Below are 20,349 nucleotides of genomic sequence, written 5' to 3'. Positions count from 1 at the left end.
ATTTCAAGAGTTTGACTGTCCACCAATTGTTTTTCTTCGCGCAAGAAGCTCACAACACTGTGCAGCGATTCCATGGCAGATACTGACGAAGTTGGATTTGAGGCCAAATCGCAAGTCTCCGCGGCCTCAGATACAGTTGGATTCACGGTAATTTGAGAAACCACCTAGCAAAATCTAATTTCATGACAAAAATCATCTTTGAAGAAATAGGAAAAGACAACAAACATTCTCGTATTTCTCTAGAATTTGCTCTATTTTCTCCTCGTACTGTTTGACAGCCTCGTTGAATCTTGCTTCGGCAGCAACTAATTCGTTTGAACGAGTACCAAGCAACTCTTGCGCATGATGAAGAGTTTCTTCCGCCTATAACACATCATACCAAAGGTCATTCTCATAAAATGTTGCATTAATTATGCGATTATGGGGGTAGACATTGTTTGTTTCACCATGACATTACAAATTGAACGCATTACTCTGGATATGAAAAGAATATAACTGCAATGTTGTACTTTATCTTGAAGCTGGTGCACTTCATAGTCCCAAGCTCCGAGACTTCGCTTACACAGTTGTACCAATATGCTAACTGTTTTGATCCGACTATCATTATATTGAGATATAAGCGCTAATGCTACAAATAGCAGTTTTTGGCGGGAGCTATACCTGATCCAGTAATGAAAGAATACTAAACTACTTCTCGTTCAAATGGTAATGGTATCCGATAAAACTTGAAACGTACAGATTTTGATGCGTTATATGCACACAGAAGTTCTTTTTCTTTGGATTCCAATTTTGAATCCCTTAGCATCAGTTGACCTTCTTTTTCTGACACCGTCGCTTTGAGTTCGGCAACTTCCTCTGATAACTAAACAACAACAATAATTAATTAAGCAGGATAACAACAATTAAGTAAGCAGCAAATGAGAATAAGAGAATACATAGCAGCGAGAATGAATACATTACACTTGCCTGATTTCGCTCGTAAAATCGCTTTTCTAATTCAATGTGAGCCGCGTTTAACGATTCCTTTAGACGATCTACAGATGTGTCTGCGTCTTTTTTTTGAGCTTCTAAGATATCAATTCTGAGTTGAAGCTGAGTTGCACGCTAAAATACAGTAGTTAATTGATTATAAATAAATTGTAATGCTAAGACATTTTCAACCTCTAGGTGCTGCATCTTCATTTCTGAGATTTCAGACTCCAAATGAGCTATGTTTGTTGATAACTGAGCTACCCTGCCAGAAAGTTCTTTTGATCGTCTTAAAAAAAGGTAAGAAGATTTATAAGAAAGGTAGAAATAAATAAATATCCAGGCGCCTACGCTTCCGCACTGCTGGCCCGAGCTTCTAATCGCTCGCGCTCCATCGAACCAAGCTCGGCCATTTGTTTGAGATTTGATTCAAGCACACTGCTGTGAGATTCCATTCTGAACATGGAAAATACCTGAGAAGTGCTTAAGTATTATCGTCCTAAAATAACTTCCGAACGTGAGAATGTATTGCATTTCGCCTAGGAATAGGAAATATTCTCTACGACACTGTTAACAGACACCCATACTTCCCGAAGTAATAATAGGTAAGAAAAATTCAGATGTTTGGTCGCTCAAACTTGTGAATAAATAGAAGAAAGCACCTAACAACCTCGTCAAACCGAAACTTGTTGAGCCTCCTATTTAACGAGGAATGGAAGAACCGTTATAGCCCTGTTCGAGGACAGTATAAGATCACGGAATATTTTGGCTTCACACTTCCAAATTTTTTCTGGCAAAATTCACTTGATGCCGTAAGCAGGTATGAGCAAAGTCAGAGCTGAAGCTTTTTATTGTTCATTCATGTTTACGATGTGGCGGTGTATATTTACACTTATGCCTATTCACTTCAGAAGTCTTTATTTAAATTCTCACCCAATCCTGAGTTACAAGAAGCAAAACACACCTCTCGTTTTCATCGCTTTTCTTCCTAGCGATACCTTCCGCTTCCGCCAATTTAGCTTTCATTTCGTCGAGCTGACATTCTAGATACTGGGTACGGTTTTTGAGTTGCTGACATTCCTTTTGTAGACGTTCAGGAGTCATTCCTAAAAGAGTGAAAGAGAATTAGTAAAATAGTGTTAGTAAAACAGAGAAACATTACTGAGAACTGAAGATTATATTGAACATAAAAGAATCAGAGACTACTGACCTATCGTACTTTCATGTGCGGTGTGTTGCGCCTGCATATTACTGAGTCGCGCCCGCAGGTCTATCAATTGCCGCTCGCTCGAAGTAAGTTCCTTTTCCTTTTCCACAAGCTGCTCATTGATAAGCGCAAATTCTTGTTCGAAGCGAGTCTGCATAATAATTGTTATCAAATACTGTTGACACAAAATGACCGTTATCCACCTGGAGTTGTTTTGCATCGTTTCGAGCATGTGAAAGTTGGTCGGTAAGACGAGCGTTGGATGTCTTCAAGCTATCGCGCTCAAGACGAATAACCTGCAACGTACACTTCCCAACAGTTACATAACTTACATACTTAGCTGAGGTAAGCAAGAAAATTTATTTGTTCAACACATACATATACACCACTATTTGTCCTTCGCAAATCGAAAGCGTAACATGCCAACTCGAAGGACCAGATTCGGCGCCGACTGTACATTAAACTAAGACATGCAGCACTGCGGCCGCGAATAGGAGTCTGACTGCTAGTTGTACGTTTTTTCGCAGCTTTAACTAAACGCAATCAAGTGTTGGAGTGTTGGGAACCTACCAGCGACATAACCTGCACTGTTATATAGATTTAAGATTGCCGTACATTGCCAAAAGGTGCTGTTGTCCAGCACATCACCAAAGCCCATAGCCTGAAAAGTCACCCTCCTGAAGGAAGCATGGGATCTTTGGCAGCAACCATTCGTTTCGTCACGCTGAATTGCCGAACACTGTCCAGCGAACTCCAGCAAACAACCCTGTACAGACTTTTACGATTTTTCTAGATGTCGTTTGCTGCGCTGCATGAAACACTCATCAGAAATCGGCCTATCATCGAAAATTCCACCATATACTGCGGCGATGCTGATGAAAGGAAAGTAAGTGGCTGCGCGATGGCTGTGAGGAACGACGATAACAGCCTGGTGGAGGGATTTGGGTAAACATCACCTAGATGCGCCTATGCGATCGCGAAATCCCAGAGGACGTAAACTCTGGATCGTAAGTGCTTACACACCTACAGAAACCGTTGATGGCAACAATAAGGACGCCTTCTATGATGAACTCAATGCGTTGATGTCTAAACTCCTAGCCAACATATCGTCGGGATCGACGCAGATGGAAAAATGGGACTTAGACAACAATCCGATGTGCTAGGAAAATGTATTATCCAGCGGAGCACACGTCGGATAACGGTCTCTGGTGGACTTATGTGACCAGACGAGCCTCATCATACGCTTACATGTTTAAAAGGAATCATCGACCACTTCAGCTCACATGGAAAGGGTCAACCGTTTTAACGCTTGAAGAGCAGGGGAAGCGGAAGATGAAGACTCTTGAACTTCAGCTCGACTACGTTCTGACGAGGAACATTTCTCAGTTCGATATCCGAAAATCCAAAGCTGCTTTGGACGTTGCATTCGACTCTGATCATCATCCAGTTCTTCTCGACTTTAAGGTACGGCTCCACAAGAGAAACCGACGAGTTCTTCAACCTGAATCGTCATGGCAGGTCTAAAAGATAAAGAACGCAGAACGGAATTCCGCCAACCTATGTTTATTCATGTTGCAGTACGGACGAGAAAAAAGTTTAGCGATGCAGATTCCTTCACAAAGTGCATCCAGAACGCTGCAATGGAAACAATTCTTACCGCCGAAGAAGTTTACTTTCGCATCTGCGGAAACAAAGTCCACGCATAATTCTGTATGCGCTGCCCGTAGCACTGGCGATTTCAGTCAGGAAAAGCGTGTAAGAAGGAAGTTGCGTCGCCAGCAGCAGAAAGACCGCGAAAACGAGAGAATCAAGAGCGAAGGATTTTGGAAAAGACTGGGAGGACAGAAACCTCTGGAAAGCATATGGTTTACTAAAACAGTATGGTGGCAAAATGAAAAGATGTTCTCCAGTCCTAAACACTGCCAATGGAGTGGCTGTCGGTAAAGTAATCCTTCCTGGTGGGATCACTTCAGGACTTTGCTAAATCGGCAAGCGCCGTCAGTTCCTGAACTCGACCACATTCATAGACCGAAATCTGCAGTTGCTGAGGAACCACCGACAGAGTCGGAGTCTTGGTCTGTATCCAAAAGATGAAAAAGGGGAAACCTCGCGGCGACGGAATGCTGAAATAGAAAAAAAGGAAATAAATGCTGAAATATCTTCCCCCATCTGGATTCCTGAGGTGACAAAGATCATCCGTTCAATATGGATTTACGAAAGGATACCTGACTCGTAGAGACACGCTATCATAATCCTCCTCCACAAAAAGCTATCCCTGGAAGTTATCGAGAGTTATTTTTGCTCTTGTTATGTTCAAGATTTTGGTGCTGATTATTCTGGATCGAGCTATTAAACATCGCGAAGAAGCAACACGCGACGAGAAACCTGGATTTTGTCTTGGCTGATTTACAATTGACCAGGTATTCATTGTTAGAACAGTGATCCAAATCTAGCAGCGGTATTCGAAGCCAATGTAATTAGCCTTAGCGAACTTTGAAGCCGATTTCGACTCTCCTCATCGAAGCAGTCATCTCAAACGCGCCGACGGACTACCAGGGGAATTCGTTCGCTTGTTTGATGCTTGAATCAACGAACAACTGCAAACAAACAAACCGGCCGGATGTACAACACCGTTTGAAGTGGTAACTGGAGTAAGACAAAGTGCAATAGCAGGACATTCCGGTTCAATTTTGCCATAGACGACATTATGCGAAGAACAGTAGATCAGTGTCCTGCCGATATCAACCTAGCACCCCCAGGGTGCCTTTTGATCCATCGCGAGTGCAACGGCGATGTTGTTGTATTCGCGGAAAGCTGTACGAAACTTCAACATGCTGTCAACCTTGCATCGAAGCTGGGACTACGTCTACGCCCTGATAAATGCAAGCAGATGTGGGTCTCTTCGACACCTCGAACGAGAATCAGTGCACGAACAACTGATCGAACTGGTCGATGAGTTCTGTTATCTGTGCTGTACGCTGAAGAACAACTGCAGCTATGAAAAAGATGTTCCGCAAAAATGTGCTGGAGCCATTCTGCATTCTCCTTAACGGAGTGCCACCACCAACGAAGTCATGCTGCGAGTCTACCTATCCGCAATTCGAACCATCATGAAGTACGGATATGAGACTATGACTGCGACTTGGGCGGCATCTTCTGCGGTGATGGAGAGGCTTGATCGCACTGAAATGAAGCTGCTTAGATGAGTCCTTGGCTACTTTTGGCCTAGGGTGCGGATGACACGTGGAAGATATTAACATCTTGCACCCCCATCAAAATTCGCTACAGAAAATCATCTTCGGTTCTTTGATGATATGTTGAGGATATTATCAGGTCGCCTTGTCCAACAAATTCCGAGGATTTTGTCGGATTCAAGCTGCAAGAGGGCACCTGGCCAAAAATGGAAGTTCTCGATTGAATCGGTGAAAGAGGATATGAGGACACTCGGCGTGAATAGGCAGTTCGGGTGAGACGTAAGATTTCGCAGGACATGAAAAAACGACGAATAGATTGGTTCTAAGCAAGCTCTCGCGGAAGATCGAGAAGGTTGGGCAGAGCTATGTTCAAGGACGGCGCACCTCGGCAAAGATGCGTGAGGCGATGACATCAGCCCGACATCAGATTAAGTCAAATAAGTCATACACCACTATTGAAAACGTACCTCAAGCTGAGACTCCAAACACGTCATCTTCTCTGCTTCCACTCGGGATAAACGTGCAGTTAACTCGTTCAAAGACATGATCTGAAAAATCATCATCCTAGCGATTGCTGGTGCTGGAAGTTCCTATCCTCACGTACCATCTGCTGTTCACTAAACGCAGCTCTTTTGTGACCCTCGATTTCTGATTGCAACCTGTTAATTGTTAACTGAGCATGCTCCAGTTCATCTCGAGCAGCGTGACGTTCAACTCTGATACAAGCGATTAACTTACTATGAAAATTGAAGTAATTGATCTAATCAGCAGCTGTGGAACACCAGTGTATAGCCCCACATTTAATCATAATGTCAACACTCACTTGTAAGCATTTGCCTTTCGCTGTACCTCAAAAAGTTCGTTTTGCAGTTGTTCCATCTTGCCAGCCATATGAACGTCACTGGAACGAAGCCGATCGTTTTCCTCACGAATGTGATCAAGCTCTTTCTGTGAGCGCTCCAATTCCTTGAAATAAAATTACTCACCGAGATGCGAAGAAAAGTATCATAACATTCTAAAATAATTGAATTCGTACCTTCTCAACAACTGCAGTCGTTTGCTTCTGCAGCTCGAAGGATGCTTCAAGTCGTGCGTTTGTCATTTTAACTTCTGCGACTACCTGCTCACTCCGTGCAGTACGATCAGCATGGACCCTGTAGAAATGTAACGGAGATGAGTTTCTTGGAAAAGTGTTGAAGAATACCTTTCCGATATTTCTCTCTCTTCCTTCAACGCTCGAATGTATTCTTCCAGCCGCGCCACCTTCACTTCACCTGCTTGTGCCTGCAAGTCTTCTTCTACATTAGTTGTAGCACATTTTCTTTCGATGCTGGATAAGCTCAAATTTTTAGAAAATGCACATTTCCGCTGGGACCTTCCATACAATTGGTTTCTTGACCAAGCTTATCTTCTATAAGTCAGCTCCACTATTGATAACATAGAATGTTAAGTTTAATGAAATGAAAAGTTCGAGTTACTTCTATACTTATTTTAGCGCTTGGCGTTGAACAATCCCTCTGGAATGCATGAACGCAATCGACATCAATCCAAAATAGTTTGAGATTTATGAACGCAAAGGCGGTGAATACAAACTTGTGGGCCAGCAATTGTATCAAATCAGTTCTTTTTACTAATGTGAGAACTATTCTTTTTTAATTTAGTTTAGATACAGGTAAAACAGTAACACTGAATGAAAATTGTAAAAACCTTCGCTGTTGCTTCTTCAGCTCTTATTTTAGCGGTTCTCGCTTCAGCAGCACTCACATTATCTTGTGCCAGTTTTTTAAGTTGTTCGGTTTGAGATTGAAGCTGAAATTAAAGGTACTTTTAATTGTAAGAAAGACTTTTCAATGGCTCCTGACTTCTGAAAGTGAACGTTAATGTACTTTTTTTATGTAAAGAAGAAAACTCTTGCCCAAGCGTTAAAAAAACACCCACTAGTTGAAAAGTGGTGTGCATTTGTTGAAGTTCTTCTTTCAGACTTGATTCCGCCTTATTTGCACTCTCTAGCTCTCGTTTCAGACATTCGATTCTGGAGCAAGCAGAGTGTATTGCCAACGAAGACTAATACGACACAATCTTTGAGGTCTTACTCTGCATTTTTCGTTGTGAGCACTACTTGTTCAGCCGACGTCTTAGCGACTTCTAGTTCAGATTCCAAACGCCGATTCAATCTAAGACATCTATTATTAATACACTGTCCCTTCCCTACAGATTCTAACTCTTGAAACAAGCTATCATGATAATGATATTTCATGCTCTCAGTTCAGCGAAAATACAACAGAAAATCGTAACTAACAATGTACATCAGCTATAAAAAGAAGAAAATGACGAGACCTATAAAAAATCAAAGATGCTCAAACCGAATAAGAGGGGCTATTAAAAATGTTTGAACCACATATAGAAGAAGAAGAAACCACACATAGAAGAAGGAGAAAAAAGAAAATATATAAGACGAAGTGGATTCTTTGTTCTGCATTGGCAGAAAAAGCACTCTACAGCGCGCTAAAATCCCGTCTATTATTTCTACGCTTCAAAAATATTCTCTTACTTCTACAAAAAAAAAACCAAATAGGTCTCGTTTTCCTTTAAATCAATTCAATTCAAGACGACCCTTTCTAAAACCCGAAATAGAGATGCGTGAATAAACTTCGACGAAAAAATACAGAAAATAAACTCAGTATCCCGTGGGGAAACGAAATATCAGACTGAAATGAAATCTCACTTCTGCAGCTGTGCAATGTTATTGAACAAGCGCACATTTTCTTCTTCGTTCTCATCCATTTCTTCAACGTCACCTCGTCTCTCTTTCTCCATAACAAAAAGGAGATGTTGTACCTGGAAGCGATCTACTGATCACAAACGAAATAGAGTAAAATACACAAAACGATGAAAAGAGCAGTGAGGAGTCAAACCGGAAGTTTAAAATAAAAACAAGTACATATTCGGAAAAAGGAGAGATATGTAAAAGTGAGCGCACAATTCCTTTTATTAATTTTGAATAACTTCATTATCAAGTTACTTTCTCAGGACTCCGAGGAGAATTTTAGAAACCTTGAATCTACTAATCTCTGGCCAGTTATGTCTTATCTGTGCGCCTTATATTTGCCGCCCGAGAAGTCTCGTCATATCTTATTAATAATGACTAATGGATTAATTAACAGAGTCAAGGAAACCTTAACACGAACAACAGTAGTTCAACAACACACCTGTTTGGACACTTTAGCATAGTCCCTTTGATATTTTTCGAGCTCAGCTCGTGTGAAAGCTAACTCTCTCGTAGTTGCATCTTTCGCGCTTTCTAGACGACGTCGAGCTTCATCGGCTTCCTAAAGAAAAACAAGTACAGGAACAATGCAGGAAAAAAGACTTGCAGAAGAAAAATTTCAACAAACAAGTTCACAATTCTCGAAAAACTACCTTGAGCTGCTCTTGTAATCTGCTGTTGTGATCGAATGTTTTATCTAACAACTCTTTCTGATGAAAAAGGTGAGGAGCACGTTCTAAAAACTAATTTTAGTGTCAATATCCACGTGAAGTTCTCGTTCCACAAAGCATTTCATATAAATCTACAAGACCTTCCTAAGATTGAGCCCCCAATCATGTCACCTGGAGGGAGCATACAGTGAAATTGACAATGCTGGGATCTCTACAAGACTAGGTAAGGATGGGGATGTAGTTCACGAGCACGATCAATTTCAATTAGTAATCCAGAAAAATATGTGTGAGAGTCATCATCCCGCCGTTGCCGCGGAAGGCTGTTACATCCTCTTCCCCTTCACAAGAATAACATAAATATTATAGCAGTGCTTCACAAGCCTTGGAGAAATTAGTCACAGGCAGTTATTGCAGTTCGCAACAGTTTGATTCGAACTGCAATAATTGCCAGGGATTAATTTTTCAGCACGAGTACGGCCATCACGTGCCGAACGTAATCAGGCAGTCAGAGTAAATTTGCAGATTCTCTCGATCCAGTCTGTAAGGTAAGGGTCGAAATTACAGAGTGAGATGATGAACGAGGAGAAATGCCTTCGTTCGCTTCCTGGGAGGGACTGTTCGGCTTGTTTTTCTTCGATACACCAGGTGGAATGCAATAGATCTGCCTATATAAATTTTGTAGCAGGAACATTTCGGAACATATATACTAATTTGAGGAACCAAGTTAGATGCACAATATGAATATCAAACTAAGTACGGAATCACAAGTCTTTCTATAGATTATCTTAGAAGTATGTAGATTACCTTAAAATGCGCTAAACTTTCTCGGCTCATATGAAAATTATGACCAATGTATGTGAAAGCACTGCATGATGAAAATAGATAATTACCTGAGGGGACTTTTGACGACATACCGAAATCCGCAATCAAATATCCCTGTTGTTAACGGCGCATTCCGCAAACCCGAAGTGACTGATAAGCACAAAAATACATATGAAATTGGAAGGTGGCAGGAAGATATTGTCTGCGCACTACTTATTTCCGTAATCAGCATAGTCGATTACCTCTAGGAGTCATGTTCCGTCTAATTCTACACGAAACAAAATGAGAAACCCGATCTTTGCCTAATGTTCAACGCCTCCCTCGCCTTGTCTCACCCTCCACTACCGCTCAACAGCAATGTTGAAAATGTTGTCCCACTCACTCGTTGAAATGTTGTTTCGCAAATTTTATCTCATACTCTAACACCAAATTCCTCCTGTGTGATATACGGAGCAAGGCTTTAGCCGCATCTTTGTGGACTCTATAACGTTCAGGTTCAGCTAGCACAAGAAAAAAAGCCAGGTTGGCTCGGAATGGTTTTCAACGTAGAGTGGTGTTGAGCCTTTGATTTACTCCAATTCCTAGAACGTCAAAAGAAATGAGTATAGTTAAGCAGCGTCTAGAACCATTCTACCTTCAAATTTCATGAAAGTAAGATCCAAAACAGTATCGCTCGAATGAACATGCCTTCTAAGCTCTAGTTTTTATTTACGTATTTTCTATCTATTCTATTATAGTGGAGTTGGGTATCAGACCTAAATTTGAGGTTTGAGGTGACTCGAGAGTTTCCTAAGAATTCGCTTCGGGCGGACAGATAAACAATTTTGCATTCTATATTGTTGTCCTAGAGCGTAGCGCTGTAGCGCAACCAGTAAGAAGTTCCGCTGCGTCTGCACGATCGATCGGAGGTTCGAATCCGCCCTAGTGGACACCAACCTTTTCATCCCTCCAGGGTCGATAAATTGGTACCAGACTAGTCTGGGAGGATAAAAACATTGACTCGATACATCGGCTCGCCCCGCTAATCATTGTATAGGTCAGTTACACGTTCGTAAACCTCAAACGATTCTGAATTGAAGTGAACGTGGTGGGGCATCCCAAGCGGATTGATTGACGCCAGACTCTTTATCCTTTTATGATAGCGAGATAGATCTCCATTTTAGCCAAGCGAAAGGCGAGATCAGTTTTCCTACACCACAAAAAAGTTTGTGCTGAAAACAAATACCGCGTTACACCGCTCACCTTCTATTTCATCCACCATCTCGCTAAGGCTTAACTCCAGCTGCTTATTTCTTTCACGACATTCAGCTAATTCACCTGTGAGACGAGCATGTTCGCTGAATCAGATATTTGAAGATTTAAAAATAAGTGGCGAAAGTTCTTCTACAAATCGTACCGAACAATACTTGTTAGAGACTGGCCCCCACGAAGCAGCCTTGCAGTCTCGACGGCAGCTGGAGACAGTACAGAAAGCTCGTCTTCACTGACGTTTAAATGTACTAGAAATTGGATACGTGGTAAGTTGTAAGACAGAACAATGTCGCTAAAATTAAAGTATAAGAAACAAACCCGCATGTTTTGACTTCAACAATTCATTTGCTTTCGATAGTTCTTCCTTCAGTTCAGCAATTTCTTCACCTATGTGAGATATCAATTAACGTAGAACGAGTTTATGCTTAGAAGACATCGCAGAGACGAGAAGCCCATCTAAGGAAGACAAAGAGATGAGACAGGCTGACAGTGTTTGAGTAGTTTGCGATCAAGAAGGAATGAAATATTCGCACTCATCATACTCACCACAACTAGTTTTCAATAAGCAGAATTTCACTCACACCCCGATCATACAAGGACGGGAAAAAATGTACGAACGGCTTTCACAGTTGTCATTAACAAGTACCGTCGTGATAAACGCTTTCAACTACGTACAAACATATACTAAGTAGAGTCATAAATAACTTCTGCTCAGGTACATAGTACTTATTGTTATTCTTTACGCATACAATGGGTTACCCAAATGGATTTTTGTTATTGCTACGGAGGCAGAACTTCGGTTAGTCTTCAGACGGTCATGTGTGTTCGGCACGTTTCGTTAAATTTCTTTGTTCACCTTGAAAATGGAGAATCAAAAGAAAAAACTGACGGCATGTGATGCCTTGGGAACCTAAACAGCGTAATAGTATTGTGGTCACTGTTCAAGAAAGGTGCAGTGTGGGAAAGAAGTGATAACAAATCGGTCGGTTAGAAATTGGTTTGTCAAATTCCCTTCTGAAGATGCGACCTCAAGAACCAAGGGGTCTCGATTCAGACATCGATGGCGATATTTTGAAGTCAGGGTTAAGAGCAAAATCCACGTTAAAGGCATCACCCCATGAATCTGAGGTGGTACGGATTTGAGGTGGAGTATTCGTATACGGGATCGTAGATTATGAGAGGGGGTGATTCCGTCCATTCCTTCCTAATTGCCGTAAAAAACGGCCCGGACAGTACGGTTTCGGCCGATCCGGCGCGCTGTTTTCTACAACGAGTTCCATTGGAGCGCACCAGCCTTGTGCACAAACCGCATCTTCCGAGCCGTTTTTTTATGGAAATTAGGAAGAAATGGACGGAATCACCCTTCTCTCCATAATCTACTATCCCACAAATCTGAGGTGGTACGGATTTCAGGTATAAGAATACACCTGAAATCCGTACCACCTCAGATTTGTGGGGTGATGCCTTTAAACAACGATAGAGTTTACAGAGAAGTTCAATCAAGTTTCAAGTGCTTCAAGTGCTTACCACACAACTGAAAACAAAGCGAAAGGTATTTATGACTCAAACTAATGTATGTTGAGCTCAACTTAGAATGTGCATGCGTACACGTACACTGATGAGCAAAACTTAAGAACGAGGTAGGTAAATTAACATAAGATTGTACTAACAACTTGGAGGAAGCGAATGAAAGTATGGAAATGAAGTATGTAACCAGAGATTTAATGGTCGTGCACAGAAAGCTGGACGTCACAAAGCGAAAGGTCAACGTGAATATAGCGCCCTTCCAAAAGAACTCTCTCCATATAAACTTAGTGGCTAGCATGGGAGTACATTGCAGAGCACGCTAGCCACTAAGTGGTGATGACACGCTATCTAAAAAATGTCCCGCATTTTGTAATGTCCAAGGGACCATCAAAAATCGGGCTGACTCAAGTGTAATTATTGCCTTTGAATAGAACTGGGGTAAAGTGTCGTTGGCGGAGGGCACTCAGTGGTTTCCTTATTCGGGGCCCTAAGGCCTAAGCATTAGTCTTAGAGGATCTATGACATGTAAACTTAAGTTACTAAGAGAGAAAGTAAGTTAGAACTTCGGGAAATAAGGGCACAACTGAGTATATATACTATACGGCTACTATACTGCAGCGGTTCTTTCCATGTGTGGTCCAAGTTTCATTCAGCTATTTTATTCAGCCGTGAAACACAATGCGAAGTTTACTTTCGTCCCTAAGTTTTGCAAAGCAGTATATATGCGGCCTGTGACATTCATCATACTAAGTCGGTTTGAAAGCCCAGTTCAAAAAAGTAATGAATAATTCAGTAATTCAGTAATGTGGAACTTACTTTTCCTTTCAACTTCCAAACTTCTCATCCTCTTCTCCTCTTCAATTTCTTCCTGTATTGATGCTAACACCTGTTTTGTTTCCTCAAAAAGATTTTCACGAGATTTCCACTGTTCACTGCAAAACTTTTAACATGAGCCTAAAAAACAAACAGCAACAATCCATCAAAAAGAAAGTCTCTTGCCTTATTTCAGCAGCAACATGTTCCGCTTTCTCCAAGGATTCTTTGTACAGACTGGATAATTCCCGTTCCTTTCGAAGCTCCGCTTGAAGACCAGAGATAGCAGCAACGTGTTCGTTGGAGAGCTGCAATGATTTGATGTCATCAGAAAGCAGAAGCTTTAAAAGGTGGCACGGCGCAAAGCCAACAAACAAAGATTGGCGTGGAGAAACCTGTTCGATCCTCTCTACTGTATCTTCGGAACGCTTTTTCTGAAGCAGCAATTGTCCATTGTGATCCTCTGCCTCTAGTTCAAGACGTGCAATTTCGTCCTTTAGTTGGAGTCTCTCCCTTTGCCACGATAGCTCTTTGGCACTCTGCAGCTGTCTCTACTTAGGTTACTTATTTGCTCGGGTACAAAAATAATGGTATATACAAACAATCTCTATTTTCAGCTCAGCACACTTGTTATCCCTCTCAGCAATTTCTTTGAGAAACCACTGACGTGAATTCGTATAAACTTCACTCTCAGCACGCGCTCGTTCACGTTCTGACTAAAGATAATGAGGTTAACTGAGGATAATTTTGCAAATCAATTTATAACAAGATTTCGCGGGTTTACCATCAGCATGCGCATATCCTGTTCTTGGCTGCTTTTCTCCTGCAAAAGAACACCTTTTTCATGAAGAACTTTCTGTAGTTCGTCCTTCAAAGCGAAGTTTTCTGCTGAAAAACGAAATCATCGGACATTTGAAAAGAGATTGTAATGGTAAAATGGTAAAACTAAATTTGCCAGTAACTAATGATGCGATTTCTGTGCTGCTCAAAATGATATTCTCAGACACGTAGAATTAGATGTAACCAATACTAAGCAGTGAACGTTAGTTGCTCAAACAAAGCGTATATTCCTTACTAGCAATCAGATGTTTCTCCTTCGTCAGATTACGAACAACATTATCTCTTTCGTCCTTTTCATGCTTTAGTCTCTCTATGTCACAGTCGAGTTCCATCTAGAATTAAGATACTTGAAAATATTAAGGTCTCAAAAATAAGAGGAACACCTTCGCTCTCGCTAAATCATTTCGTAAGGCCTCCAATTGTCGATACTGTCGGCATCTTTCATTCAAGTCTTCTACTGAAATTTAAACAATGCTCAAGGAACAATAGGTTTCACAGTTATGAAATAGGTCAAAGAAAAATCTATTGCTGAGTACATGACATTTTCTACTCGATATCACTATGACACTTCTTTCAGTGCATATGCATATAAGTTGCATGTTTTATTTTCGAGTAACAATAAAAGGACTTAGTGATCTTCAGCGCACTATACATCATTTGTCCTATTCATGTTTGCTCTGAATCGTTTCTAATTGATATTACCATACCCATTAGGTAATGTAGTCGAGTCAAAACGGAATGAAGGTCGTGCAGTTGCGTAAGCGGCTGCGCTCGAATTGGCACGAGCTAGGGAGCTACGGCTGAGATCGACAAGGGACCATGGCGAACTGCAGCGATGAGTTTACATCTATGAGTGTGCTGTCAGCATGGGTACTCCTCGATTCTAACCACTACCTCCCACCGCACCGGTTTCAGCGCTTGTGCATTCGCACCGAACTTCATGTCGTTTCGACCCAATTATAAAGTAGGGTCAAAACGACATGAAACACTTACGCAATTGCGTACACAGCTTCTTTCGAGGCGCTTCGATGGAACGTAGTGGCTAGGAGCGTGGTGAAATCCTTGCTGGCACCACCCATCGCTGCAGTTGGCGGCGGGAGCACCTCGGTTCCAACTGCTGCCTCCACAGCGCCGCTCCGAGCGCGTACGCAAATGCACATCATCTACACTCGTGTTTCATGTCGTATTGACCCGACTATACCTTTTGATGGCTGAAAAGCACAAGGCATAGAGGCATCCCGCCATGAGACACTCACTTACATCGGACAAAAACATAACCTGCTCAAAAGTATCGAGTGGAAGTTTTCACCGAATTCTGACAATATGCATCCTCACACATCAGAGAGACAATGAAGAAAAAATGAATGAAAATGCCTTAAATAGGCATGCCACGAAATTGAAGGTGATGGGATCTTATTACGAACAGATACTGGTAGGGGCGTAGTTTACATTTATGACGGTGATTATAGCTTACTAGTACTAGTATTATAGTAAAAGGTGGGAACTTGGTTGCACCGGTTCCTCCACAATGCAACCTACTGCGATTGAACGGGAAAAACGCTTCGTCATCTAACGCTCAGCAATATAATGAATAGTAATGCAACTCAAGTGAGCAACGGAAGCTCGCCAACGCTTACTGTATTACTTGTAACTTTCTGTATTACTAGTAGAAATTAACCGTGATCACGCTCATATTCGTGAACTACACCTCCAACCCTGTCTACTCGTGGTAAGACTCCAAAGCTGTCTATTTCGTGGTACACTGTCTTTGAAAAATCTCGACGGTGCTTATCGCTGCGCGCCCACTACCGATGGCTATAGAAATCCAAGTTCCTGAGCAACGTTGACGGTTAGGTTCTCGAGGAATGTTTTGTATACGGTGCTCACATCTACTGGTGTCAATACGACCTTCACCATAGATCGAGGAATTGTTTAACTATGGTTCACGAACCGCATTAGCACCATCTACTTGAATTACAGATGTTTCCTTCACATTCAACATCAGTTTCTGTATGAGAATGTAGGGAGAGAAACTGACTGCTACTAGCGACTTGAGATTGCAATTCGCTGTTTCTAGTAGAAAGTTCATTACACTTTTCTTTAACATGTAGTAGCTCTTCTTCAATATTCTGCTTTGCATGACCTGAAGAAAAATATTTGAACAGAGCTAAGCAAACTAACCTCTATGGATAGTGTGAGTAATACTTACGCAGTGAAGCTACTTCACTCAGAAGACTATGAAGTTCATGGTCATCACCACTGCTACTAGTCTCGGCAGGCAAAGCCTCTCCAGTATGAGGAATCAATGCAACCTCTTGAACAACTGGGACACTGGCTGGAAAAAATGATGTTACGAGCCAACAAACACGTAGTGAAGAAATCTAAGCATTACTTACAACCGCTGGGAGCCTCGAGCGGAGTCCCTTCTGACGATTGAACACCGTGAACTGTGGTTGCTACAGACGGTTTAACGTCGCCCAGCAAATTGTCAGCATCGATGACCTCTTCAGGTGCCTGACTCGTTTCCATTTCTGAAGGACTACGAAATTAAAATTAAAAGTATCTTAGGACTGTGGATAGTTTGAGACACGCCGCAGTAAAAATGAAATCAAAAAATGAACAGCAGGAAATCTCGTCCTTTAAAAATAGCAGATCAGGAAATTGACTAGTCTGAGTAGTCGATTATGGAAACGCTCATCTCTCTCTCATCGGCTTGGAAGGTGCCCTGTCCCAAGAAATCAGTTGCAACGCGCCACCCTCGTGAATGCGACGCGTCTTCGAGCGAGAGGTTCAAGATTAATGAGGTATCCTCACAAGCCTAATCAAGTAAACGATTAAAAAGAAAAAGAAAGATTAAACAGAGGCTGCTGAGGGGACTGGAGTATGTTCAAGGGAGACACGTCCTAACCTACTCTGAGGACCTAATGCGGTTAACGCGCCGTTTTTTCAGAATGAATGGGGAGACGACCGAAGCCAGGTTCGTTTCCGCAATCTACAGCGTTTTCCTCGGTGTTTCCCTATCACGTGAATATCATGATATGCTGCTTTTAAAGGCATCACCCAATACGAATCTGAGGTGGTACGGATTTCAGGTGGAGTATTCGTACATGGGATCGTGGATTATGGATAGAAGGGTGATTCCATCCATTTCTTCTTAATTGGCGTAAAAAAACGGCCCGGAAGATACGGCTTCGAGCGTTCTGGAGCGGTATTTTCTACAACGAGTTCAATTTGAGCGCGCCAGCCTTGTGCACGCGCCATATCTTCCGGACCCTTTTTTACGGCAATTAGAGAGAAGGACGGAATCACCCCTCTCCATAATCTTCTATCCCGTATAAGAGTACTCCACCTGAAATCCGTACCAGATTCAGATCCGTGGGGTGATGCCTTTAAGGGTCACGAAACCTGTGTCTTCCCGTAAGCCACAGCTGTACTGCAATAACTTCACAATGTTACTCGAGCGGAGTCTAAATAAACTCCTGAGACATTCAAACTTCCTCAAGTGTTTTAGTGAGACATCGCGACCGGCTCCGCGCTCACTTCTTCAACACCGCAGTACTTCCTACTTTGGCCTATGCTTCAGAAACCTGAGCACTTCGCATGCAGGGAGAAATGAGGTGAGCGTCATCGAACGCTCAATCGAAAAAGGAAGTATCCCGCTTCGTACAAGTGAGGGACAGGATTCGAAGTTCTATCCTACGTCAGCGATCGAGCATTAGTAAGTCGCCACATTTGCCAAGGAAAACCAAATAAGGTGGGGCAGACACGTGATGCGCTTCGACGAAAACCTTTGGATCAGAGTCGTGAGCGACTGGGTTCCACGCCATATTAAGCGCAGCGCACAGGAAGACCACCGAAGTGATGGTCAGACTTCTTCACAAAGTGCTTCAAAGAAGGCAGGAAAGTTAAGGATGTGCTCTTTTAGCATGTCTTCGATTCCATCCCGTCTTGTATTTGGCTGCCGATGTATATTATTGACAAGGTTATCTCGACAAGTTGACTAGGGACTAACTACTATTCCACAGTTTACTCGATCATGGGTTTATAGTCTGTGTTTTTACTGCGCATTACAGGTAACAAGCGCGGTGTGGCGCAGGCGGTAAGAGGTTCCGCTCGGAGGTTTGAATCCGATCCAGTGCCAGCAAAACCTTTCATCCTTCCGGGGTCAATAAATTGGTAGCAGACTTGCCTGTAAGGAAAAAACGTTAACTCCGTTATATCGGCTACCGTCACGTCACAAGCGTTAGTCACTGTATAGGCAGGTTCAAACTTTACGTAAACTTCAAACGATTCTGAATTGAAGTGGACGTGGTGGCGCCTCCCAAGCGGATTGATTAACACTTTATTCTTTATGGGTCGTTGTTACCCCCTAAGCGCGCCCAGATGTTCAACTTCAACTCAGACTTTGTTTGAGGTTTATGAATGCGCGTGCAGCCTTACAATGACTTGGAGGAGAGGGGGAGGTAACAACGTCCCATAGAAAATAAAGGATAAAGTGTCTGGCGTTAATCAATCCGCTTGGGATGCGCCACCACGTTCGTTTCAATTCAGAATCGTTTGAGGTTACGAACGTGTAACTGGTCTATACAATGACTTCTGGGGGCTAGCCGATGTGTCACGTCAGTGCTTTTATCCTCTCAGACAAGTCTGGTACCAAGTTATCGACCCCGGAAGGATGAAAGGCTTGTTTTGCACCAGACCGAATGCGAACCTCCGATCGATTGCAGCCACAGCGGAACCTCTTAATGACTACACCGCCCCAGTTTTCAATAATGATTGAAAAAATTGGAAACAGATGGTAAGTTGGAAAAAAGTGGAAGGTCTCAAAAATAGTAATTCAAACATTTTAAAGTAGGTCTTCTTCTATGAAACCTGTCCAATTTTTCGACTCAAAGTGCTCTTTTCACGAAGTTAATGTCTGTCTTCTAAACCCATCAATATTTACGTAATCTGAGCGTTTTTGGCCATGAAATATTACTAAACTCACGCACAAACTGTTAAAGGCTATTTAACATAGGACTTTCTTAAAAATCTTTTAGGTACGGTTCCAAACTTTTTTCCTCCACTGCAAAAATTCGGTCCAATGGTATCACCTCTCGAAGTCGAGAGGTCCCACTGTTGTCTCTGCTTGAGCTATCTGCCTTCCTTCCTTATAACTTCGTAATTTCGCAGAGAAGTGGAGAAAGTGGAGGTGGTTTCAAGAGGGTCATTTTCTTCTTCTTCTTCTTTATTATCCAAATTTTCTCATATAATAGTGCATAATACGTAGTCTTAACAAAATCTTTTTCTATTAGCTTCATTGTTTGTCTTATGCGCTGTGTGCTGCTCTGACTCCATTCATAATAAGATTTGTCAGACCACATAGTTCTTTGGGAACTGCTGATGATTGACACCAAAAAACGGCCTTCCTTATCCAATTTTCAGTCTATGCAGGTGTGAATACTTTAACTAAGCATTCAATAGTAGGACGCTTTAAACGTGGATAGAGCACAATGCATCTTTTTGGTGCTTCACTTTTTATAAAGCATGAATCATGTCAGTAAGTACTCCAAAAACGGCTGCATTTAGCAACAAGATTACACAAACGCAACACTACTCAACCAGGAATGATGTCTACCTCTTTAGCAGATCTAAAAATTTCCTTGACTACTGTACGTATGATGAAGCTCAGAAGCTGCACAAGCTCATCATTAATCACAGCAACGACATTCGTAGGGATTCTATTCCCGCGCAGGAACATACGAGGTGTAAAATGTAGTGGGAGAGGGGGGCTGGGCACTCAGTGGCGCCCTTACATCTCGAAGTAAACCAAATTTCTAAGAATTAAGCATTAGTCTTATAGGATCTATGACATGTAAGCCAAAGTTACTGAGAGAAAAAAAGTAAGTTAGAGCGTCGAGAAACAAGAGGACCATTGAGTGATCCCCCACTACATCTTCCCCTCTACGAGAATGCTAGCAAATATCACAGGTCTGCCCAGTGTTCTAAATGGCATCCAGCCACAGAACGAATGCAGTGTCTGTGCAAGAGTGCGGAACAGAAGTGAAGAAATACACAAACCTGAATCCACGTAGTATGAATATCAATCAAGAAGCTCCGAGTAAATAACACAACGTCCAAAATACAGTGCAGTTGAGAGTTTGAAGGTAGGAAGGTTCCATTCCCTACGTGCATTACGTGCATTTGGTCCAACTAGTTGCATTGGAGCGACATTCGTATCTGCAGAATCGACGACTGCACCGGTTGTTTATGTTATACTAAGGTCTGAGTTTACTACATTCCGCAAAA

General features: G+C 42.1%; 1 protein-coding gene across 2 annotated transcripts in view; it reads right to left on the bottom strand.

Moving 5' to 3' along the window:
• The window catches only part of RB195_018271 (uncharacterized protein), a gene marked incomplete at both ends in the record, with an annotated part of 38,252 nt that extends 18,008 nt beyond the window's left edge, over positions 1 to 20,244 (bottom strand). Inside the window, 35 exons of one of the 2 annotated variants that reach the window (XM_064185627.1) lie at positions 24 to 164; positions 226 to 363; positions 737 to 862; positions 967 to 1,104; positions 1,162 to 1,258; positions 1,321 to 1,425; positions 1,934 to 2,075; positions 2,180 to 2,327; positions 2,380 to 2,472; positions 5,838 to 5,918; positions 5,975 to 6,086; positions 6,194 to 6,336; positions 6,407 to 6,524; positions 6,575 to 6,654; positions 7,078 to 7,179; positions 7,309 to 7,402; positions 7,464 to 7,544; positions 8,096 to 8,208; positions 8,580 to 8,699; positions 8,791 to 8,873; positions 10,873 to 10,967; positions 11,027 to 11,129; positions 11,200 to 11,268; positions 13,225 to 13,340; positions 13,408 to 13,529; positions 13,617 to 13,760; positions 13,824 to 13,937; positions 14,006 to 14,109; positions 14,297 to 14,393; positions 14,445 to 14,518; positions 16,100 to 16,204; positions 16,271 to 16,396; positions 16,458 to 16,487; positions 16,526 to 16,592; positions 20,122 to 20,244. In XM_064185627.1, the coding sequence (XP_064041507.1) occupies positions 24 to 164; positions 226 to 363; positions 737 to 862; positions 967 to 1,104; positions 1,162 to 1,258; positions 1,321 to 1,425; positions 1,934 to 2,075; positions 2,180 to 2,327; positions 2,380 to 2,472; positions 5,838 to 5,918; positions 5,975 to 6,086; positions 6,194 to 6,336; positions 6,407 to 6,524; positions 6,575 to 6,654; positions 7,078 to 7,179; positions 7,309 to 7,402; positions 7,464 to 7,544; positions 8,096 to 8,208; positions 8,580 to 8,699; positions 8,791 to 8,873; positions 10,873 to 10,967; positions 11,027 to 11,129; positions 11,200 to 11,268; positions 13,225 to 13,340; positions 13,408 to 13,529; positions 13,617 to 13,760; positions 13,824 to 13,937; positions 14,006 to 14,109; positions 14,297 to 14,393; positions 14,445 to 14,518; positions 16,100 to 16,204; positions 16,271 to 16,396; positions 16,458 to 16,487; positions 16,526 to 16,592; positions 20,122 to 20,244 (3,744 nt within the window). Of the gene's footprint in view, positions 1 to 23; positions 165 to 225; positions 364 to 736; positions 863 to 966; positions 1,105 to 1,161; positions 1,259 to 1,320; positions 1,426 to 1,933; positions 2,076 to 2,179; positions 2,328 to 2,379; positions 2,473 to 5,837; positions 5,919 to 5,974; positions 6,087 to 6,193; positions 6,337 to 6,406; positions 6,525 to 6,574; positions 6,655 to 7,077; positions 7,180 to 7,308; positions 7,403 to 7,463; positions 7,545 to 8,095; positions 8,209 to 8,579; positions 8,700 to 8,790; positions 8,874 to 10,872; positions 10,968 to 11,026; positions 11,130 to 11,199; positions 11,269 to 13,224; positions 13,341 to 13,407; positions 13,530 to 13,616; positions 13,761 to 13,823; positions 13,938 to 14,005; positions 14,110 to 14,296; positions 14,394 to 14,444; positions 14,519 to 16,099; positions 16,205 to 16,270; positions 16,397 to 16,457; positions 16,593 to 20,121 lie in introns of those variants that run through there. The other variant, XM_064185626.1, reaches the window with a different exon arrangement.
• Positions 20,245 to 20,349: the final 105 nt, after the last annotated feature.

This window comes from Necator americanus, chromosome II (assembly GCF_031761385.1).
Source record: "Necator americanus strain Aroian chromosome II, whole genome shotgun sequence".
Classification (NCBI taxonomy): Eukaryota; Metazoa; Nematoda; class Chromadorea; order Rhabditida; family Ancylostomatidae; genus Necator; species Necator americanus.
The sequence above is the reverse complement of the archived record's forward strand: the minus strand, read 5'-3'. Positions and strand labels throughout refer to the sequence as shown.